Source organism: Paramormyrops kingsleyae, chromosome 21 (assembly GCF_048594095.1).
Source record: "Paramormyrops kingsleyae isolate MSU_618 chromosome 21, PKINGS_0.4, whole genome shotgun sequence".
In the NCBI taxonomy this organism is placed as follows: Eukaryota; Metazoa; Chordata; class Actinopteri; order Osteoglossiformes; family Mormyridae; genus Paramormyrops; species Paramormyrops kingsleyae.
Window position 1 is genome coordinate 6,333,902 of NC_132817.1, and position 24,543 is coordinate 6,358,444.

A 24,543-nucleotide genomic window follows, 5' to 3' on the forward strand; every position below is an offset into this window, starting at 1 on the left:
GAAATCAGGTGTGAAACTGGAGACTCAGAATTTGACACAAATCGCATTAATAGAAGGGGTTTGTTTTCTGCTTGAGACACTCATAAGGAATCTGCTTAGGTGCTTGTTTTTGCATAGTTTTTGATTAACTCTTACAAATCTTTTTTTCTGCAAATATTAATTTTAGTACTGCTTATTGATAAATGAAACCATTTATATATATTCATACATGTATATTATGTGTGTGTGTGTTTCGCAGTACTTACATGAATAAATGCATAATGCATTTTTTTGAGCAGATAGCAAAAGGCACGAGTCACCCTGGGCATGATGCCACTCCATCGCATTAATAGTATTTTTGCAATTTTAAGATATCTAAAAATTACTGTGGGATATGTCACAGAGATACTGCTCTCACTTGCTGTTTAAAAAGGGAATTCGGGAAAATCTTAGATTTTCTAAATGAATATCAGGATTAGTTACAGTTGCGATAAAAGCCACCGTTTATCCAGCCGATTCACCCAGTTTATACGTCAGTTTACGCAAAGCAATGCATGGATATCACTAAAATCGACGTCTGAAATTCATTCAGCCCAACCTTGTGTAACAAGCGGAAAAAAGGGGCATTGACACCCTGTATTTAAGCATCCAGCACGGAGCAGTTTAATACCGCATCCGTTCGATATGAAGTTTTCTTTGCCCCCTTTCTTGCCTGAAAAGACGCTTGATTGGAGCCTGATTGAGATCTCATGCAGACCTTCATCTGGCGTGTGTGCCTTTAAAAGTGTGGATGCGCCCCGATTCCCAGGGTCTCGCTTTCTTACCACCCCACTGTGATTGACAGAGCAGGCTGGCGGCGGATCCTCCTTCCCTTCTCCCCTCGTTCTCAGTAACTTTGTATAGAGGGATGCGTCGGGCACACAGCACAGCCTGAAAATGGCTCTCCGCTGGATTTACCGTTGTCTGCTTATCCTCTATGCAGTGGCGCAGAACCAAGCCTTACGGAGTTACCCGGAGAATGAAGGTAGGGTTCGTTAAACCACTTTTGACCCAAATTAATTGTCGCGGATTTGTGGTGGGACCTACCCATTTATTTAATACATATAAGTGCGGTCTCTGCTAGGATCCTGTGGTTGGAATGAATCACGTATGAAGCAAGGAAACAGCCAAGAAGCATGGAAAATTGTGTAACATTTCTTTTCTAGGGCACTGGCATTAAATTTGAATTCTATGTAGCCCATGTATATACCCGAGCGCCTTTTTAAGTCATAGCTAAAGAAGCATTACATTTTATTATTACTTTATAAATAAATATATTTCAAACTTCATGAACAATGCAATCGTTATTATTGTTGCTGTTGCATCATCATCTACCCTTAAACACCTAAGTTTTAATTATCTGTTACTCATATACTGTATAATAGGCTAAATAGCCTGTAATACAACTACATTTTACAATATTGCGCGTAATAAACGTTATCTCAAAAAGCAAATCGGAAGAGAAATTACAATCAATTTGTCAAGCGCTAACTGATATGTAAGCCACAGCCTATTCAATTGATTTACGCAACTGATACTGCGGGAGGCTTATTTTTAAAAAGGATGAAGTGCATAACATTGATTCCGCAGACGAGCGGCAGTCCGCTTGTTTAAAGCTCAGCGCGAAATTACGATCTTTACTGAGTTTACGGAGTTTGGCGGCTCGGCGGCGAAACGACATCAGCGTCGTAACTCACCGGTGTCTCTAAAATGTCACGAACACAACAGCATATATGCAATTGCATGCATGCGCGTGTGTTCAAGTCTCTTAATTAAAAGTCGATCAACTGCTTTAATTCATCTGTATTTAACAAGTGAATTTTCCTAAATATAAATACACTCAATAAAATCCCTTGATTCCAGAATAGTGATGTTACACAGTGGATCTACAAACTGGACTCCTTGTAAAACATCTTCATGTGGCCGTTGCCCGCCTAGACGTCCTGCAGGTGCTGTGTTTGGATCCACCTGCGATAGCTCTGCGTTAACCTGACAGCTACGGCGCGCGCCAAATGTTTATAATGAAGCGTCGGCGGTCTGTGTTTTCTACGATCAGGCGGCGTCGCATTGATAACTGAAGTGAGGCTACTGTGGATTTCGGTCATGGATCATTGTATAGAATTGTGTTCAACTTTGCTGATGCGATGGAAAATTGGATTAAAGCTCTGTGTGCATCAAAGAAACATTGTATAAACGTTATTATTCAGTTCATGAATGATTTAAGAATATGTTCTATTCCTTTTTAAACTTTTGCATCAATTTGAGATTAGGTTTATCAATGAGTCATCAGTGACTTAATTTAATCCTTGATCAATTCTGCTTCCATAAGGTTTTTCGAAAAATTAAACTGGTTTTAGTTAAAATTGGGGTCGCCAAGCGCTCTGCTGTACAGGAAGCCACATCACTGCATTTCAAACAAAGCAGGCGGCTATGGCTGCCATATTGGATTTTCTGGTTTCTTTATAAATCACCGAATTCTGGTGGTTCCCCCAGACACAGGGAGGGCCAAAGCTTGAATCTTTCCCAAACCCTAATTTGAACCAGGTTATAAAGTGTCCAGACATTGCTGGGCTGTTTGCAAGACTGAGCCATTTCGCAAAATGTTGGCTGTGATGACTGGCTTGTTTGTTTCATGTAAAGGGGCTGCCATTAGAGGCTCTTGGTATGTTTATCTCATGCAGCTATTGGTTTCATTCACAAAAAGCTGGTGCTATGAGTTGGCTTTTCATTGACCCCATGTCATATGTTGAGTGAATACAATTCCAAGGTTGTTGGAAGACATTGCTCAAAATCTGGGTGATTGCTTTACATGTAGAATATACATACCACGGCCAAGATAAACTGCCTCTGATTTGTTTCTTATGTGTTTATAGCTGCCCAAACAGCACCCCTAAAATCTTGTGGGGCAGCTTTGAAACATGCAGTTCCAACATGATACACCAGATGGCGCCCCTGTAGCTATTCTTTTTAATGACGTGGTCTTTGGCACCTTGGCTCAGGTCTGGTAGTGGTTTTTGTAGCAGAGCAGTACTATACTAGGGGAGGTAACGCATCTTTCTGACCTAGTGCAAGTGAAATGGACCTTTGTAGGTGGGAGAACTTCCTGTTGGAGACCATGAACTGAGGGGGGTAGTTCAAGCTTCTCTTCAAGGTCTGAGGTCCGTGTAGCTTCCAGTCCAGCACATGCCAAAGAGCCGAGCAGAACGGACCAGCCAATCAGGAGCACCTGCTCAGGCTTCAGCGAAAAAGTCCCGTAACCTTAATTCCTCAGAGGAACCTGTCGGTCGCCAACAGTCTGCATGGTGTTAGAACAACGAAGTAAAAACAAAGGCACGAAAACAGCCAACACTAAACTGTTCGCTAAAATTCCTTGTGTGCGCCATTTGCATGTTATTAGATTTATAAAAAAATATCCATTTAACAAATGTTATTTGCATAAAATACTATTAGCTGGAAACCTGCTGATAAAATTGCTGTCATGCTCACAGTTAGAAAGCAAGCAAACAAATGACAGTCAGACTGTGTAGAAGCTAATGAATCAGTCCTAGCTGGTCGTTTACTTTCTTGAAGGGTGTCGATCATGAGAAGGAGGCTCCCATTTTCCTGCCTTTCCTCCCTGGAGGAGAACCTTAGGGGATAGACACCTCCCACCTGGATGCCCATTCTTACAGCTGTCCTTGCACTTTCTTTAAATCAATGTGTGGAGGACATTATCGACGGAGCTGCATGGAGCCTGAGCCTTCATCTAATGGGCCTCTCTTCGCGAGCAGCAAGAATCCTCAATACTGGGCAGACTGCGGCTTTTTCCTTGGTCACAGCCCCACAGCGCCAGTCAGGGGCTCTGAGATGGGAGAGACACCGTCCCGCTCGCCCCTCAACGCGACACGCTCATTCTCCCTGGCATTTGTGGCTTCATTTTGTTGTTATTGTCCAGTGTCCCCTTCGCTACCCAGTGTTGCTGCTGGATTTAGCTATCACTTCTTCATGGTGACACACACACACACACACACACACACACACACAGACGTGGCGGCCTGTTGTCAGACACACTTCGTTCAACAGGCTTGCTTGGGCTGAATGACTCAAGATTGCTGAACCGCCAGGTGAATGCAGAGGGTCAGCCTTCCATTAATTGCCCAGGTTTCTAATACTTATATGCTTGGCTAGTCCTGTATTTCCTCAATGAGATGTGGCTTCGCAGAAAGATATCAGCTTTCCTGACCTTGTTTCTCCTGATCCTATTTAGAGTTCCCCGGCACAACATGATATACAGGTATAGCCATTTGCACAACTACATCCTGGAGAATATTCTGAAAGCACTTCACCTGCTGATATAAGGACTTTGCAGCAGTCAGCTAAATGAATCACACCCCTTCCCTTCTTTCACATTATCGGATTTGTTTCCTGTAACAGAATACCTAAGGAACTAGACTTATTAAACTAAATAAACCAGCAAGCATAGAGTAAAGGTCTTTAATTTAATAAACGGGAACCTAGCAAACAAAACCTTATGCTTCTAATTCTGCACACAAATATGTTCTTAGAGGGACCGTGATTCGGCCGCCCTCAGTCTCCCAGAGTGAGCCCGGCTGACCTTATTTAACCCTTAACAATGTGATCACGCTGATCACCGTCAGCTGGCTTTCATTACCTGACTCATCTGTAGACGCAGGACAGCTGCTCAGTCACCATGGAGATGCATGAACTGACCAAAACCCACCTCTATGTCATTTGTCTACCTGCTACTTGCTCACACCATAGGCTCACGGGTTTAAATCCCAGGATGTTACTGGATCCTTCAGCAAAATTTTTTTTAAAATAAATAATTAAATATATATATATATAAAAATTATATAAATATATTAAAAATATATACATTTCTTTCACTAAAACACAAATAAATACATATAAAAAGCACAGAACTGCTAAGCAATGAGAAAAGCATGAAACGATTTTCAATGAGCTTTAAGGTAGCTCAGTGGGGTAGTACTATCGTGTAGCAGCACCAGGTTTGGAAGGGGTCCAGTCTCACCTTTGCTCTGTGTGAGTGGTTTTCCCCTAGTTAGGGTAAATGGTGCGTGCTGTGGCGGCCTGTGATGGACTGGCGGCCTGTCTAGGGTGTCCCTATGGCTGTGCTGCCTGGGACAGCACTATCCTGCTGTCCCCACCACACCAGGAGAGCAGATAGGGGACGGCTGTCTACTTCTGTCTCTTTCCTGAAGGATTTTTAATATCGTAGGTTACATGTGGCTGTTTTTTTTTTTTTTTTTTTTCTTGCATTTTTAGTATGTTGCTGAGGGGAACCTCGTTCTGACACAACTTCTTCAGCAGGTGCGGGTATATATGACAATCCCCCCCCCCCCCGACTGGCAATGCTCAGCACATCTTAATGATCTGTCACCCTGGGGAGTAACGGCTCAGCATTCACCGGAATCTTGGTTAGAAGATGCGGCAAACCTGAGCATCACCGGAGACTCGAGCTCTCAGGTGCCGAGGAACCGGACTGGGGCTGGAAATGTCACAGACGCCATATGTGGGACGTGGAACGAGGCCCATCAGGATGAACCCTCACTAATCGTCCATCTGCTTTCTGTAACTGTGCCCAGTATGGGATCTCACTGACCTGAGGTCACGAGGCAGGGGGACCAGTCTATCACAAGGTTCGCACTCAAAATATTTGCAGTTTTTAGTTGCCATTTCTCCTGATTCCACTGTTTTTTGGGATGTGAGCAGAAAGCAGAGAACCAGGAGGAAGCCTACATGAACATGAACATGAGGAGAACATGCCAACTCTGCACACACTCAGAGACAGCGGCAAGATATGACCCCCCCCCCCCCCATCCCCCACCCTGGAGGCCTCAGTGTTAACCACTCCACCACCCTACATTCAGTATTTATACAGCTGTAAAAACAGAAAACAGGTCAAAACTGAAGAGTGTTACCCTACGCTGAATAAAATGCATTTTCTGGGTAGAGGGATAAGAGAATATGCATGTGGAAACAGAATCGCTCCCCCTACCGCGCTGCACTTGTATAATGGTACTAGTGGCTGTGGTTGACTGCTGATTGGACCTCTGCGGAGAGCTGCTCTCCTATTGGCTGGCCTGGGGCCGCACAGAGCATGGCAGATCCACCTTCCTGACAACAGGCTTCCTGTTCCCACACACCTTCACCTCTGCCTTGACCACCTCCCACCTCCTACATTCTTTGTTCCTGCTCTCTACCGACCACCAGTCCTCTTTCCCCTGGTTGTTTCCTGTAAACTTCTTTTTTTATTTTTTGAAAGCACTTTTATTTTTTTTCCCCCGGGTGCTCTTTTCAGTTTCACACGCTCTGAAATTAAATTAACATTAATGGAAGGCAAAGTAAACAGCTGGAGTTTTTCCGGACTGGTTAGCCTGCGTTAAGTTGCTGACCAACTCTTCCCCCCTCAGTGTCCGCATCCACTTCCAGTCAGTCTAGTGAAAGTACTTCTTGTCATCCTGTTAGCAGTCAGGCCTGTCTGTGACGGGGGCCATTGCCGCCCCCACCCCCTCCCCCAGTGGCTCTGACCTTGCATCAGCCCTTTTGAGTCTCTGGTCCCTTCCACGCTGAAAACACTAACCCTTCCCTATGGATACAGCCATAGAAGCCCTTGCTGCCTCTTGCTGACGGCTGCTTAATTTGGCCCGACGCCACATGTGGGGAACCAAGAAACAAGAGCTCTGACCTTTGAATATCTTTAAAAGCGTATATTTCCATCAGACCCGGGATTCGTCACATAGGAGCATCGTGCCGCTAAGCAGACACAAGCCCCTCTTAGGTCACTGCGCGGTGTGAATCGGATACTGTAATGCACCACAGGAATATCGGTGGTCCCCGGCGAGTGTTGGGTGCTGCATGCGATCGCTCCCATAGGTGCCATGTCGAGCAAAAGAGTCAGGATAGAGTTCCACAGCAGCATTAAGAACAAGGTACAATGTGACCCTGAGAGGTTTACTCAGTCCTTTTGTGGGGAGGCGTTGTCATACCTCCATTAACCGGTGCCATTATCAGTGTCTGTGATGAGTCAGAGACGTAAAGGCCCAGGACAGGGAGTAAGCTGGGAGACACAGAGGCAGCAAATGATTACCGCTGTGTGTGATTAACTGTACAGCCTCCATCTGGTATTGCATGCCGGTCCTGCAAACACATTGGCAGTATTAGCTCTGCATTACTTCTGAAGATCCTATATTGTGGCCAAGGTGTAGGTCTTCCCTTGTTTCATAAAACAACCATTTACAAATATGGAGAATCTTTTCCTGCGAATGTTATGTTTGCCACAAGTTAAGATACGAAGTTGCAGGTGAAGTGATTGCAACCTCATGAATTTTAGGGAATCTATTCTTCATATTAATGACTCCCCCAGACGTGGGCCGTGCTGAGCGAGACGTGCTCCTGGGCGGAAGCTGGGCGAGACGTGCTCCTGGGCGGAAGCGGGGCGAGACGTGCTCCTGGGCGGAAGCGGGGCGAGACGTGCTCCTGGGCGGAAGCTGGGCGAGACGTGCTCCTGGGCGGAAGCTGGGCGAGACGTGCTCCTGGGCGGAAGCGGGGCGAGACGTGCTCCTGGGCGGAAGCGGGGCGAGACGTGCTCCTGGGCGGAAGCGGGGCGAGACGTGCTCCTGGGCGGAAGCTGGGCGAGACGTGCTCCTGGGCGGAAGCGGGGCGAGACGTGCTCCTGGACGGAAGTTGGGCGAGACGTGCTCCTGGGCGGAAGCGGGGCGAGACGTGCTCCTGGGCGGAAGCGGGGCGAGACGTGCTCCTGGGCGGAAGCTGAGCGTCTCTATGCAGGGAGACGTCGCTTTAGAATACCTGTTTCCCGGCCACCATTCCTGCGTCCTCTTCCTTCTGCACCCGGAGATTTCAAGGGGACACAAGCTGCCAATCGTGCTGCGACAGAAGACAGAGCCACACCGGAGCGGCGAAGGCTGCTTGGGGTAAAAGCGGGGGCCAGAGGCACTCGGGTCTGAGCGTGACGCCTCGCTCCTCCGGTGCTGTGCACGACCCGCTTGGCGGCAGCAGGTGTCGGGGGCCCCGTTTTCATTCCACATTCAGCCATTGAGCCAGAACGCTCCTCTGAAGACTATTCCCCATGCAATTACGAACACCTGCGACTCTCTGCAACAGCTTGAGTCATGTGAACAAACACTCATTACCCTACTTAGCGCTGTCCCTGGCCTTTCGCTAGTAATAGGCCACGCCTCTCAGATGCAGATATCAAATGAGATTCCTGAATAACTGGCAGATCAACGTGGGTTGCCAGCAAATGGCAAGACCAGCCTCTGACGATGAATGGCGTAGGCATAGTTGGGGATGAGTCACATCGAGTGGTACTCAGGTAGAGGGATGTGATTTGCGGTGGCAGCTAAACTGGTGTTAATGCAACATTGGCTGCCGTGTGACCCTTGGTGGCTGCCCCCCCCCCCCACGCACACACACCCATGACAAGACCCCTGAGTATACTGTAACGCGTAACTGCCAATCATCCTGAAAATGCCAATGTGTGTATTTAAGTGATTGTGTCTGTTATTACTGTGACCTCGACTGACTACTGATTTTAATACCTCCAGTTTCTGAATATATTGCAGTGGACTCTTCGAAATGATTATTTTAGACGATTACATTAACTGCTTTCGCTATGCTGTAATGTCTGTTAAATGTCATATAGTAGCTCACTAGCAAAGAGACCAATTATCTTTGTTTCAACATGAAAAGATTTATAAGCAGAAGGCCATTTCTGGTAGAACTGGATATAGTCAATGTTGTGTGCTAATTGAGAAAATTCGCTCTCTCATGACTGAATGCTAGTCTCAGCAAGGCACCCGTATGGCATATTTCAGCTCAACAGAGACCCAGATTTTTCAGTCCTGTTTGAAATCTGACAGCAGCACTCATACTTGAATTCTATTAGCGTGATTCAGTGGCATTGCAGTGGGTCGTGTGGATACTGTGTGTGCTTGAATCCGCCACTGTGTGGTATATCTCCCTGAGTGAGACTCACTGGATCTTCCACCCGGTATATCAAAAAAATATGCTAGTAAGAGAGTACTCGATTGAACAGGGAAGACGAGAGCTAATTTGGTAGATGAACCTACCGAAATGAGTAACAGTTGTGACATCCAAAGAGAAATCCAGATTGTGACTAGCTAATGCCACTTTTGCAAAGGGAAGACAGAAGATGAAATGTACCCCATCTCACTGGAGACTGCTGCTATGATGTGGGTGGAGCCGCCATCTTGGCTCACTCAGAACCATGACCCACTGGCTAACAGCTTGCTGAAGCGGCTTGATCCAGCGATGGGTGAAATGAGGCTTAGAAATCCACTATGGGTGGGATCACTGTACTGCCAATCAAAGCTTTCCTCAAAACCTCATTTCTCCTACCAGTAATGAGCACCTAACTGTATTTACCTTTTGACTGATGGCACTAAGGTTAAGGGTCTTGCTTGCTTAATTTAGAAGATATGGATTGGCCAGTGCTCATCTGGACGCTTGCCACCTGAGGACTTTGTAATGAGGGTTTTATGACTGTAAGTCACACAGTACTCTTTTAAAAAACTGCCAGAACATTCAACAGTAGGGCGTTAGCTCTGTTTCCTTACAGTAACGGGAAATACTGTTTTATCCCCAACATCCCAGAAATTCACATTTAATGCATGTAAGTGAAATGATGGCATGATTTTGCAGTGTGTATTCTCATTGTCTGCTGGCTTCATCGCATTATTTTCCCCCGAAACTGAAAAAAGCCCAAAATGCATGATAATCAATAACTGTGCATGTTTCTTTGAAACCCAAAGCCCTCTAAAATCCCATACTGTATCCCTTGGGAAGCCGCTATCGTGTGTTTATTAATGGAGTTAGCTGCTGTATGATGTTTCAGACGTGCTTGTGGCGGGTGGGGGTGGTGTCTCGGAGGACAGGCAGCAGGACGAGGCACATGCGACTGAGCCTCACTGCAGCACCCTCGCATGTGCCCAGCTGAATCCAATATGATGCGGAAACTTCATCTGCTGCCGCTGTTATCATCCCAGATGAGAAGGCATTTCTCTGCACCTCCGTGGTTTTGCACTATGTCCTACCCTGTGGATGTTTCCTATTATGCTTATTAGATAATATCGAACACGATCCCAGCCAAGGTGACTAATGGTCCAGGGTTTTATCTCGGTTGGGGGGGGTTAAGCCAGGATGAAGTTTCAAATCCAGGCAGCGTGTAGGTCTTGGGAAGTCCCCGGAGAGAGGGAGGAAGACGTGGCTGAACCACAAGCAGCCTCAACACAAACCGGGGCATCCACGGAAACATACCTGGAGGCCTTGGATGGAGGACATCACCTCTACTCACCCACTTCCCAAATTAACCTCAGTCAGTAATGCGTGAGCAGTGATCGGGACAGTGTTCAGTGTGCCGCTGATCTGTAAACACGGTGGCAGAGCGCGCACTTAGCTCAGTGTGTCGCTGATCTGTAAACACCGTGGCGGAGCGCGCACTTAGCTCAGTGTGTCGCTGATCTGTAAACACGGTGGCGGAGCGCGCACTTAGCTCAGTGTGCAGCTGATCTGTAAACACCGTGGCGGAGCGCGCACTTAGCTCAGTGTGCAGCTGATCTGTAAACACCGTGGCGGAGCGCGCACTTAGCTCGCTGCATATTTTTGTTCTCCGATGCAGGCAGCACATGACTCTTGCTTTAATGTGAGTCAGTATGGAAATGGAGAATTTATGCGCTGGATGGAAGCCTTCCCTGGAGTCAGATTAGTGCCTTGGCATAATACAGTTTGTGGATTTTCCTCTGCACGCAGATATGCAGTCGGGGTTACCTCCAGTGTCTCCCGCGTTCCCTTTGAGGTCTAGCCCCAGCAGCAACCAGGCCCGCAGAGCGGCGGAGATCATCTGCTGTTTAAAAAGACGGCACTGTTCCCATTGTTGGGTCCTGGCCTCAGAGGGTGTTCAGCTACCTGCCTGTTAGAAAAATGGGCATCAAATGCCCCGGTGCTCATTTCATCCCTCGTCTTTGGCGTTCTTTGAAAGGTGCCCATTCAAATCACACAAGAGGAGAGCGGCTCGGCGTCTCTGTGAGAGCGAGTTGGCGGCCACCTCTCGTTGGAAGCGGGCTTCATCAATCCGCAGTATTTCGGGGGGGAACAAGAGAGGAAATGAGAGAATGAGGCCGAGGTTGGGGGGGGGGGGGGGGGGGACAGCTTACTCCTGGTTGCTACAGCAGCCAGGACTCGTATCCCTGTGGGCTCTCTGCCCCCTTAGGGAGACGAGAGGTTGTGAGGCTTCAGAATGCAGCTCCAGCAAACATGTGTGTGTGTATGTGTGTGCAGAGGTGCTCACAGGACAGCAAACGAACTTGTGTCTCATTAGTCTTGACCAAACCGCTGTTGAGAAGAGAAAACGTGACTTTATAAGGCATGTCTTTTTCCAAGTCTGTGTTTTAGATCTGGTACATGTTAAATCAGCAGTTCTACTCTTTATTCCATATGGAGCGACCTTGGAGAAGCGTTATTATGACGTCCTACGCGGTTCCCCAGGATGTGCACACACACACGCACAATTTATCTCCCCCCGTTGCATTTGAGTTTTATCCCTGTGCATCTGGTTTCCGTTTTCAGTGTTTTCTGTTTTACGGGGATGCGCTCAGCCTCTGCTCCGGCGCCGGGCGAGTGTTTGGGAACACATGTGAGAGAGGAACATCTGCAGATTGGATGTAATTAAAAATTAATCACTCACGGTGCTGGGACTCTAATTGGCTTGGAATGAAGCTGAAAAGGGAAAGCGTGGTTCAGAGAGTTTCGGGAAGGCAGGGGATTGCAGCCATGGGGGTGGGGTGGGCAGGCGGGGGGGTTAAGGAGATGGGCTCCAAAATGTAAATGGCCACTTAGCTTTCGTTTTTATCCGTTTCTCTTCTCCTGCCCTTTAGTTTGCAGTAAATCGCTCTGCCCTATTGCAAAGGCAGCGGCACCGTAGGGCTGAGCGGCATCCAGTCCCGGAATCGGCGTGCTGACGGGGCACCACAGGCACGTCTGTGGATCCGGATGGGGGGGGGGGGGCAGTCTCCGGAGCTGCGGAACTACAAACGCCATACCTGTACAGAAGATAGTAGCCTCCATGGCACTAGACCCCTCCCCCCCAAATAAGTCTGTGATTGTGTCCAAGCAGCACGTCCTTCTTATTCAACTACCGCACTATGTGCTGCTCTGAACAATTCATTGATCATTTCCTCCCCTTCCCTCTACACCCCCCCGGTCTGTTTTCCCAGTCACTCTACTGGACTCCATGTCGGCCCTTGGTGACCTGGGCTGGGAGGCCTATCCTGCGGAGGGGGTGAGTACCACCGTGAAAGCCTGCCGCCTCACTACCTGCGGGCGACCTCTTCCCATTGGCACACGTGCGGAAAGCAGAGGCGCCCCTGCGTATCTGCCGCTGTTTCTCACCAAGGGCCCCAGCATGCGGACCCCAGGTTCACCGCATCACCAGTTCGTGTGCAGCGGCAGAGTCACATGTCCGCCGTCTTCACGGCCAGACTTGCCATCGGCAGCCTTGCCTTGGCAGTGCCGCTTGAAAGCCGCACTTCCTGTTTACGTGCAAGGTAGAACCCCTCCGGGCTTCCCTCACCTCCCAGTCAAATCAGAGTCCGATGTGGGACAGGCAAAACTATGCGCATCCCAGCATGCCTCGCACGCACGCCGAGCCACGTCTCCCTCGAATGCATACTGAGACCCAACGGTACTTCCTGTTTCTTATCGGCCGGGCAGAAAGTGGCCGAGTCTCCTAATGAGGTCCCACCAGCTCCGGCAGCTGGGGGCCGACGTGCCTTAAAGAGGGAGTGGTAACTTCATCTTCTTTATGACTCAGCCACTGTGACCTAAAAATAATCAAGTTAGTAAAACTCATACTGAGCTTTAAAGAAAATCAATCTTTGGGTTTTTAGAGCGGCCTATTAAATGATTCAGCTGAGCTGTCGGGACTGGTATCAGATGGCCCCACGTTATGCCGTGTAAAACAAGGGGAGGGGGGAGGCAGGGCACCACCTCTTAGCGGCTAAATCCGGAGACAAGCTGAGGTTACAAATCATTTAATAGCTGTTGCAGTAGATGGTTCTTCCTATGGTATAAGCCTACCACGTTACAGGGAAAAGAGGAGGAGTTCTGCGGAGCGGACCCAATCCTCAGTCCCTGAAGAAGGACGTAGGCAGATGGGTTCTGGACTGAAGGGCCAAGATCGGGAAGGATGATCAAGGGGTGCCCAGTAAGAGCCACAAACTGGGTCAAGAGGCACAGCATTAGTGCCTACAGGGAACCTACAAAGTCCAATGTTAAAGAGATAAGGAGGCTATGTATACTGACCTTGGGGTGACGCACAGGTCTTGATATAAACAAATGGCACAGTGGAAAGAAATGACTGAAACAGGAAACTAGTAGCTCTATCCCCCCCCCATTAACCATTCTCTGCACAGCCCGAATGTCTGTATTTAATTCAAGGAGATTATGTTGTTGATCCTTGACATCTGACCTCAGAGCGTGAGGTGCCTGGGGTTGGGTGGGAAGGGGAGCTGGCCGTTCCTGTGAATACGCTTCTCCACAGGCCGGTGGTCCCACAGGTCATATCAAGCACGACAGGCTTTCTACGCAACCAGATGTTAAGTGTTTGCCTTGGATTCTGAGATGATCAACAGCATTCATCTAGGGGCTGGACGGCACGGTCAATGAAAAGTCAGGTAAACCATTTACCCTTCAGTTGCAAGGGTAAAGCAGACGTTCTCTGGGGTTTTAAAGCCAATTATGCTTAAGTACCTCAAACTGCTGAATGACTGGCCAGCGAAATGAGAATGAGCCAGTGAAGAGTTTCACCGAGTCCCCGAACCGTCATATTTACTCGGGCTTCAAAGCAATCGCGCTGTCTGAAATTCAATTACCGCTCCAAGCTGAGTTCCATGGCAGAAGCATTTGACAGACCCCTGGCCGAGCCCCTAATTAAAGATCAAACCCCAAGTGTGGGCTGGTGAGAGCCTAAGCTTTCCCTTCTGTCCAAGCAGCGTCATTTTATTTCACTTCAATCTTGAGGGCTGGGACCCATCAGGAACGTTCTCACCAATTGGCCACAACAAGCAGCAACCTTTGGCCTCGGCATACATTAGTCTGATCTGCTACAGCTCAAAGCGAAGCGACTGTGCAAAGGTCACTTATTCACCTGCCTGCCAGTTCAAAAAAAGAAAACAAATCTCCCCACAACCACTGTTTTGCGCAGCCGTTTCCCCAGAATAGAAGGAAAATCCCAACCGCTTAACATCTGGTCTTAAAAGAAACACCATTCTAATGGCTACCAGGCCAAAGTGATCCATCTCAGGGCAGGAAGCATTTATAACGAAATTAAAACATCCCAGGAATGAGAACGGTGTCTAAATTAGTCTTACAGCTCGGCAGCGATTTGCCTGCTAAATAAACAGAACCTGGAGCCCTGGAATCTCCTCGGCCGACATCATGATAAACATGATGCATAATGCATGGAAGTTGTGCAAGGTTATTTGTACGTCAAGAAACATTTTTGTCAAAACTTGCAGCAGAAGCACTGCACCCCCTCCCTGCACCCCCAACCTTTCTTGCATCACATCCATTATACAGCAGTCAAGGCGAATTAGCATCTCGTCCGGGGGTAACAGCATGCAGCGATGATCACGGGGCCCCCAGATGTTGACTGCAGAGCGGGAGAGCCGACACGTGTTTCTTCCGCACACGGTTCCTCACATAAGAACAGGCTCGCGTGCTGCAGAGAAGAAGCCTCAAATAAGCTAATGTAAGCTCTAGGTGGTTCGAGCATCGTTCCCTATTTCAGTTCTGGATTTTTGTTACAATAAAATCGCTCCTTTTCATTTTGGCGATGCATATTCTTTTTGTCACTGAGAATCACATGTTCACGCTCGCAGCTTCACCAGCGCATCTGGGTAATTATTTAGTTAGGAGAAGGATATCGTTTTCACTTTTCATGAGAGCATTTCTGTTGAATGCAGTAGAGAAGGCCTCATCCCAAGCTCTAACGGCATGAGGCCAGAGCATGTGCATGATCGGCGACATTTAAATCGAGCACGTCCGTCATGCCACATGAGCAAACACACGCACCCGTGTCAACTGACACTCAAGTTGGCTGCCATGGCATCTGTCTGGTGGCCCCTGGGTCCCTAACAGCCATCCCTGTCTCCACAGTGGGAGGAGATCAGCGTGATGGACGAGAGGAACACGCCCATGCGTACCTACCAGGTGTGCAACGTGATGGAGGCCAGCCAGAACAACTGGCTACGGACGGGGCACATCGCCCGCGAGGGCGCCCGCCGTATCTACGTGGAGATCAAGTTCACGCTGCGCGACTGCAACAGCCTGCCGGGCGTGCCGGGCACCTGCAAGGAGACCTTCAACATGTACTACTACGAGTCTAACAGTGCCAACCTGAGGCACGTGCGTGAGAGCCAGTTCATCAAGATCGATACCATTGCCGCCGACGAGAGCTTCACGCAGGTGGACGTGGGTGATCGGGTGATGAAGCTCAACACGGAGGTGCGGGACATCAGCAACCTGAGCAAGAAGGGCTTCTACCTGGCCTTCCAGGACGTGGGCGCCTGCATCGCCCTGGTCTCCGTACGCGTCTTCTACAAACGCTGCCCGCTGGCTGTCCGCAACCTGGCGCAGTTCCCCGACACGGTGACCGGCGGCGACTCTGCACTGGTGGAGGTGCGCGGCTCCTGTGTGGCTGACGCCGAGGAGCTGGAGGCGCCGCGCATGTATTGCGGCGCCGACGGGGGCTGGCTGGTGCCCATCGGCCGCTGCGTATGCAAGCCGGGGTTCGAGGAGGAGGAGGGCGCCTGCCGACGTGAGTACTCCCCCTGACCCCGGTGTCAAACACGCCGCCTATATTAACACCTCGCAGCGTGTCGCGCCAGGCCGCCGAAACGTGCTGTACGACACTCTCAAGCTGGATTAGCACCGTAGCCCAAATGAGCCGCTCCCCCCTGCCTGAAAGTGAATTAGAGCAGCCCTGCACTGACTCTGTGCGAAAAGGCTTAATGTCAGTTTGGGTGCAACACCAGACCGAGCATCAGTATTATATCCCCTGGGCTTTGCCGGGAATATCTGTTAGCTTTTTTCCATAGTTAAACCGATCAGTGAGCTTTTAGACAGTGGGGGATGCTGTTTTTTTTTTTTCTCTCGCTAAAAGACTCCGCCTAGCCTGAGCCAAACCATTTTTGCTCGCTGGGGTGTGCATGGGAATGGATGATGCTATGTGATTGGGGGGGGGGGGGGAGGTGGTGGTGCAGGTGTGCTTTTCTGCTTGCTTGTGCTTGACATTTGAGGGAAATAAGCAAGTGTTATCCCGGGGCCCCCAGCCGTGCTGCTAAATACCAGCCGCATGTCACAGCCTGGTTCCCCTTTCACACAACACTGCCGCGTGTTATCAAGCCTAGCGGTCAATTATGCCCATGTGTCCCGCTTCCTCTGATAAATATTACTTCCAGTAATAATCGCCACCCCTCACCCCGAGGAATTTAATCTTTGTTGACTTGCTCTGCTTTCACAATGAAGCTACAAACAGCACTGCAGACTGCAGTGCCACGAGCCCTGTGGTGAAGCTGATGGGTCCCAGTGGCCTGCAGACCTAAAACGGAGGAGACAGAGCTGTCTCTTTGAACCTGGATCCAGATCGTTTAAGAAAGACGTCTTTATCGTTTATGTAGACATTTTCTGCCCTTGGTTGCTTAGATCGGCAGCCAAGAAGTCAAATTTTTGCTGAAGTGTGGCAGCGGCTGAGCCAAAATCAAAATTCCTTCGCTGATTATGTGACAGGAAACTGATCGAGGTCCTGCCCTCATATATAGCGAAGTGAGCCTCGGATCAGACGTTTATCTTAAGGAGTAAGATCAGGGCAGGGGGAAAAAGGAAAACAATGATAAATTGAGATTGCACATGTGCATTGTGTGGACAGTGGCTGAGTGGAATAACGTTGCTTTGTGGATCTCTGCTGAGTCTTACTAACGTGCTAAACAGACAATGGGAACAGAGGAAAATGATGACACCCCTTCTTTCTGGAGAGTTAACAATGGAGGAAAAGCTGCTTCCCACCACCCTCTGTCATGCCCCACCCCCATGGTCACAATTAACAGGCTGTGAGGCTTCAGGACTGCAAAACTCTCTACCCCCACCTTTTCTTTGACCCTTCTGTAAGGCTAGGTTGGAGATGGGGTGGTACTGAGGTGAATAATAAAAATGTGCTTTTGTGGGGTGGGTGGGGGGGGGGGGTTAAAATGTCTTCACTAAAAGGCCAACACCAGCCCATTGAGAGTTCTTTTCCTGCTGTTTGGATTGAGTGTGAAGAGGTTCCTCTTGTCTCTGCCAAAAACGTTTAATGACTTGCCCAGGAGGGTCTCCACTCTCAGAAGAAAAGGACCGTAAATCATTCTTGCTTTTTCAGCAAATGCTTAGCTCTCGTTGCCTGTGTTGCATGCCAAGCAGAAGAAGGACTCTTCAAAAAATAAAATTAAATAAGCAGTTGGGGACCATTGGTGAGCCGCGGCCTGGTTGCGATGGATGGTATCCTATGTTGTACTGCGGCAGTTGGCTTCCAGGATAAACTGAACAAGCACATCCAGCATTTTATTGGTGGAATGTTGCAAGCCTTCTGAACGGTTACGATGGAACTCTTGAGGCTCCTGAAGGAGAGGTGGATCCATGGCGGAGATAAATCCTCAGCTTTTAAGCTCCATCAAGCAGTTCTTGGTAAACAGGGCCAGCATCCTTGTTGTCAGGGGAAAAGGAGGGATGCTCGGTGCCTAGTTTCCACTGGAAAACAGCAATTGCCGTAATACAGGCATTTTATCTCTCCTTTTTATGCGATAGGTGCTAATGGATCTCATTAGCATGGCCCAGTCTCCAGCTGGCACCTCTGCTGCTCATAATTATTGTCTCTGATTTTCCAATTCGCTGCAGCTTTCCGGCGAAAGTCAGGGTACCAGCACAGCATCAACACCATGGCCGAGCGGCTCCTACACAAGTCCAGTGATGTGGTTCTACATTAATCATGTGGTTCTACATTAATCATGTCTCAAGGGTCCGGCTCTGTAACCACATGCAAAAAAGGGAGGTAAATAAGGAAATCCAGAATGCTTTTGGGCACCATTTGTGAAGGGTTGCTGTGGTGCTTGTTTGTAGGTTTGGCATTGAAATGGTGACTCAGCAGAGCAATTCAATTCATGGTGTTCTTCAGACAAACATGTGTGGGTTTGTTAAATGGGCCGATAAGGTATACGTGAATGTCTGAATCATAACTTAGCGAAGCATTAAGCTTTAGTGCTCAGCATTCCCACGGTGACATGTAGGCCAAACAACCCTATGAGATCTCGTTTTCTTGGAAAAAAAACAGGAGCATGTCGTTTGTCAAGCTCATTCTGGACTGGAGCTGGCGTTCTGTGACTGGCTGTCAGGCGTGATTCCAAGGCCGCCTCTGCTGTGCGGCTGTGGTTGAGGTCTGGCGAGATGGAGCAGGCAGGGACACATGGAATGGACTGTAGAAGTAACACAACACAAGCTTAGGGCTCAGGCACTTCCACAAAAGAAAACACGGCACCGGCGTTCTACAGGACGAACACTTAGAGTCGATACGTCTGAGAAAAGGACAAAACTAAGAGGAAACACGGCTGAGAAAGAGAGGATCTGTCAAGAGCAGAAAAGCTGCCTCCTGTCAGTGACTTTGATGGAGGGTGGTGGCGTAGCAGAGGGGGCAGGAGAGGAAGTCCTGCTGAAATGAGATTGGTTTCGTGATCACGTAGAGTGTGCCTTGCTTACAGACTGTTGCCAGACTCAGCTATTCCTCATTAAAACTCCAGCTTGGAGATGGGGATGGACGTGACCTCAGGATGTCCTCCCTTGGAGCCTGTAACCCAGGCTCACCTGTCAGGGCGGGCTGCTCTAGCCCTTGGTTGTGTAGAAAACCCCCTCACTGATCCCATCAAGGGCACTGGAGGGAATTAGGATTGATATGCTTTGCGTAAGTTTGTGGCTTTATCTGATAAATGATTTGGGTACGAATCTGTTTACCTGTGTGTGTCCATGTTCCACTGCTGCCTCTAAACACCAGACACTGTTTGTCCTATATGCCGTCTGTTCCCCCTTGGCCGCCATGGCAGTGCAGCCAGAAGGGGGCCCCCATGCTCGTTACTGTGGCCCACACACTCCTCGCCTCTGCAAATTGGCCCGCTGATGGCCTCTGCGTCGGCCCGACCACTCAGGTGTCGAGGTTCTCAGGAAGTATTCTGAAGCCCGAGATGTCCTCTCATCGCTATGCTGAGTAAGAGGTGCTAGACCCTGGCTGGCACCATCCCTGTAGAAGGTGTTATCTGCCGTTCTTTTCACTTGTTCCACACAATGAAGTACTAGCTGCTATCTCTCCTTCTCCTGCAGTGGAGTGGAATCCTGAAAAGGGCAGGAAATGACCCATTAGTAATGACAGTGGAATTATATGATGATGAAATGGAGCTGAGCAGTCATTACACAGCCCCTTTGCCTCTTCTCTGTTTCTTGTAACATTCTCCCATCCCACCCCAATCTATTATTATCCAGCACTGTTTGTGAGGCAACCTACTGCTCACGTCCGACCACCTCAGGAGAGCCACAGCCTTATGTCCATGTGGGTCATGTTCGCAAGAAACCATTACCACTCCAGCATGGAGTCCAGTGGAGCTGGGACACCCGTCACCTCACTCTCTCTCTTTCTGTCTCCATCACTCCTCTCCCCACTTTTTTTCTCTCCTTCTGCTCTCTCTCTTTGGATGATTCTGTGACAGGGGAGATAAAAACACACAGGGATGATTGTAACTTTCTTCCAGCTTCGTGTGGTTCAGTCCAGGCCTGGGAGACACATCTAATGACTCTGGCTGCTGAGCTGAACAAATTACTCGGGCTTCAGCCAATATCATCCCCCCTCCTCTTCTCAAGCAAAGCCAGTGTAATGGAACCTTCCACCCCTGAGGTTCCCTGGGACGGATTGGACTGGGTCCCCTATGCTACAGTGTAACCATGCAGCTCATTTCCTATAGAAGATCTACACTCAAAATCCATCACTCGAGGGTCTGATCCTGCAGTTTTTACTTTTCAATGTTTAGGCTGTTAAAACGCACTTGAATGGTCGCACCTCAAAAGACCAGGTCCATAGACCTTCAGGTTCTGACAGGCTTGCGCTAATAATACTTTTGCTTTATTGTTTTATCTGACTTTCAGAAATCATTTCATATGATTTAATCTGCTGTGTAGATGACATCAGCCCAGGACAGTGGGCTTCCATGCCAATAAGTCATGTTTGAAAACACCACAACCTAGTTACTCAAAGGACTATAAATATGTACGATGCCACTTTTTAGAGTGATTTTTAAATGAGTCAGACTAGATGATGCTAGACAATACTGAGGTTAATTTTTTTCCCTTATGGTATATGTAGTGGATAACATGCTGTCTATTCTGACAGCTGTCAATTATTCTATGTCACTCATATGATTTCAGCAAACAGCACATTCCTTGTGGAATGTATAAGTAATATCATGGGGGGGGGGGGGGGGTTATGGTGGTAGGTTATCGATGTGGCTGCTCAAAAGGCCTGTTTCATGACTGATTCCACAGAGCAATTCCATCAAACAAATCCAAAGTCTCGTCAGGACTGCATTTCTGCTTCTCAGAAAGACAGCGAGATCCAGGGGAAAAATGAAATGCTTAAAGTGTGAAACGCGAACACAGATCTCAGTGCTTTCCGCTTTCGTTTAGGTTTTGGGTGTTCGCTGTGGGTCACTGGACACGAGGCATATGGTTTTACCGGACAGATAATAAAGACCCAAAAACTATCAGTGGTACGAGTTTTTGAAATTGGTTGCAGCAAAAGTAACGTATCTCTGACAAATAAACAGTCTGGTGAGATTTTATCATAGTTGCCGCATGGCTTGCATGGTGCTCCCACCTTGTAATACACGATACTTGCCACATGTGGTGCTGCTGCATTCTTTTGCTTGGACACCATTCTATGCCTGCTGTTAATATATCACCTCACGCAGCTGCCAATGCGGGGCTTTCAGTGTGCGAATGACGCCGGGCGGTCGAGGCTTGAAGTTTGGTCTGATGGTGCTTGAAAAGAATGGAAATTTGAGAATATTGAAAGGGTAAATCTCCTTGCTGAATTTTTATTAAACGACACTTTCTGTCTTGTTGAAGTAACTACGAAGTAATGACACGTTAGCACTAACATTCGCTTGCACTGGAAAAAAGGTTATCATCAAGGCTGGTAAAGACATTTCCCTTTTTCTTTGGGTCCTTTTGAGGCTCTGTTGGGAAATCAAGGCTCTTTTAATACATTTCAAAGGCTTCTCTTTGGCGGCTCTACACACTCTTTAAAGAAAACAGCCCTTGAGTGGTGATGTGTGTTCTCGTGTGTGTGTACGGTCGTTTTCAGCAGCAGTGGCTCCGGATTCAGACGTGCACACCTGGTTACCTTAAATCCGCGCTGCATTTTAAGGACAAGGACTTCCTTGAACTCTTGCCTAACGATTAAAACCCCCTTGATTTTTTCCTTTAAGAAATTGCAGAAGTGTCATCATGTGGTGGTGGGGGGGCGGCGGGCACCCTGCAGACCAGAACCGGTGTTCTCATAGCTCATCTTTTGGTGAAACAGATCCTCAGCTTGATCAGACAAATAGATAAATAGACACGTGTCTATAAGTGTGTGTGTGTGTGTGCATAGATAGATAGATGAAAATCACATTTTCAAAATCATGCTCTTTAAATGTGCTCTTAATGTTGTCTCTGATGTAAAAAGGGATAGAGTGTGTTGAAAATTATAAGCGTTTAAAAAGTGATATCTGAAGGATTATGTCTACATTTAGGGTCGATGAGCGTGAGATACATTAAACGCATTTACCTCAGCATTATCTTGTCCAAATGTTTCACTGTATCCTTTCACATTCACATTTTTTATGGTGAATTTCATTTTTGTTAAGGCTCCAACTTACCGCATTGTCTTCTTGCTTCTTCACTTAATTAGCCTCAGATTGTCTTTCCCGTCCAAACCCTCGTCAGCTGACAGGCATCACACTGGACTTGTTAGAGAAGAATGTTCTCAGTTTATTGTGTTGGCCATTCATAAAGCGTAACATCTGTTCTAGTCATCCTAATCAGGTCACTTTTGGGGAGGGGAAGCAGAGCTACCCATGCCTGACTTTTTGTCGGGCTTGTGATTATTTTGTCGCTGTACTTTTAACCGGCTGGAGGACAGTCCATAATTGGCCCATTAATCTTGTTGCTGCCTGGCTGGTCAGATTAGATATGTGGAGAACTGTGCTGTGCCAGGTCCAGCTTGGGATGGGCCAGGTCCTGCTCTGACCTGTTTGGACAGAAGAGGGCAGAAGTATCCTCTTTTCTCAGTCTGTGACCTTCCTTGACCTCAGGATCCTCAGAGGGGTGTCGCAACAGATTTTGCGGGAAACACCCTTTGATTTCATGATTGTGCGAGTGTGTTCAGAAAACTGGCTGCCGCACCACAACCGGAGTTAAAGGATTTGTGAAAGTTTGTGCGATGCTGCAGATTACCCACAATCCCCAGGGCCTTCTGAAGACCTGCAATGCAGTGGTTTTCAGTCAATGTGAACTGTGGGTTTAAGTTTCTTTCACTTCCTTTTTTTCACTCTTTTATTTTGCTGTACCTATTGTCTTATTAAGGTACAAAGAGTATTCTTTGCCATCACCGTTGTAGTGAGGTGATGAGGTACCTAAAGCTGATCGATTGATTGAAGACACCTTCATCCTCGGCTACTCCTGAGATATATTAGTTGTCCGAGATTCCCTTCTGAATCCCAGGCTGATGGAGCTTACGGGGTTTATCGACACTGATCCTGAATGTACATCCATAAGCAGAAGCGGCTGTGGCTCTTGTCTGCTGTAATACTCGGTATGGGATGGGCCAGTGAACAGAAGCATGTGACAGGCAAACGGGAGGAGGAAATGGGCGCCTTGTTTGGGGACGGGAGTGTGTGCGTGTGACAGAAGCAGCAGGAAAGAACAAAAACAAGACAGCCGATTTGGTGTCAGCCCAGGGAAAATACGCAAGAAGGCAACTGGATGCATGTTTACTATAGCTGAGAAAAAAGCAGATCGGGACAGATTTATTGAATGAGTGGGGTCATCAGCTGACTTCGGCTCGGCCCCCAAGATATCCACGCACCGCAGTCTCCCATTTTAGATCCGCGGAACCCTTTTTCCTCATCTGCACTTTGGTTCTGTAGGGGTTACTTGCTAACCTGCTAAATGTAGCCATGACCGAAGATACTGTGCTAGAGGCAAATGTAGCCACGTTATTACAATTTTCACAATCTTGGTATGTTGTAGAAGCTTCTGTGCACCCTGAGTGAGTTCAAACAGAGTCTGGGAGCTGCCCGTGTCAGTGTGTGACAAGGAAAGAGAGGGAGAGAGGCGTGCATGTGTCCGCAGCCTCCTGTAGGCTGCCTCAGCATCACCCCCCCACACCTTAATTTGCAGTTGAGCGCTCAATAATTCAGCTACTGAGCCACAGGAGGGAAGAAAGGCCTAGGTGGTGAAGTCACAGGACCGGCTGTGTGCCTTCCTCACCCCTCTGAAAGCAGCCGCGGGCAAAGATGGGAGGCATCTAGTCCTTGGGATCTTCCCACACCGTCATCTACCAGCCGCACTCCCACAGCAAATAGCGGTTAAGCTGACCCAGTGAGATGTCAGTGGAAGCCAGCCGGCCATCTGCCAGCCCTGAAGTGTAAACTCCAGCTGTGCAGCTGGGACTGGAGGGTATGATTGTCTTTGAGTTGTCAAGGAAGGAAAATTATATTACCATTAGTCATGCACACGTGCCATATAAACAAAATGCAATGTACCGTTAAGCTCAAAATTAATTAAATTTCTTTGTGAATGTGTTTTGGATCGTAGTGCAGTTGTTTGGTCCTCTTCCTCCTACTTACCTTCTTGAGTTTGCATTGGAGAGGGAGCCAACACACAGGGGCAGACAGTGTCAGGTTGACAGGCATGGTGCAGAGGGCGGGAAGGGTTAGAATGGGAATCTAGGATTAGCAAGAAACTGGGCTTCTCCTCCGTCATGCTTGGGGAAATGGCTAGTCGTGGTAACTCACGGCCACATGCTGGGGGTCAGGGGTGTAGACAGATGGAGACAGAAAATGTGAGAGGGGGAGAGATAAAGACAGACAGAATAGAGATGGGGCTGTCTGTCTGTTGTGCCTTGCCAAACTCCCTGCACCAGTCTCCTGGAGGACAAACAGAAGCTGCTAATTGCATATGCTACAAGCCTCAAATGGGCACCAGGATAGGACATCCACCCTCCCTGCATACATCGCACACTACTGTCTGGAAGGATTCTTGCATACGATTAAGATGGAGTAACGTTCTTACGGTAGAGACTGAGGATGATTAATGTTTGGTCTGTTTACTGACTCATTTTAAAGCATGAACTCC

The 24,543-nt window shown here is 48.2% G+C and overlaps 1 protein-coding gene across 2 annotated transcripts in view; it reads left to right on the forward strand.

The window, feature by feature from the left end:
- The first annotated feature begins 661 nt into the window (after positions 1-661).
- epha4b (eph receptor A4b) overlaps positions 662-24,543 on the forward strand; it is a 62,464-nt gene continuing 38,582 nt past the window's right edge. Inside the window, exons 1-3 of one of the 2 annotated variants that reach the window (XM_023818439.2) lie at positions 662-1,003; positions 12,294-12,358; positions 15,235-15,895. In XM_023818439.2, coding sequence (XP_023674207.1) covers positions 916-1,003; positions 12,294-12,358; positions 15,235-15,895 — 814 coding nt within the window. In that variant the 5' untranslated portion in view covers positions 662-915. The remainder of the gene's footprint in view (positions 1,004-12,293; positions 12,359-15,234; positions 15,896-24,543) is intronic. The other variant, XM_023818438.2, reaches the window with a different exon arrangement.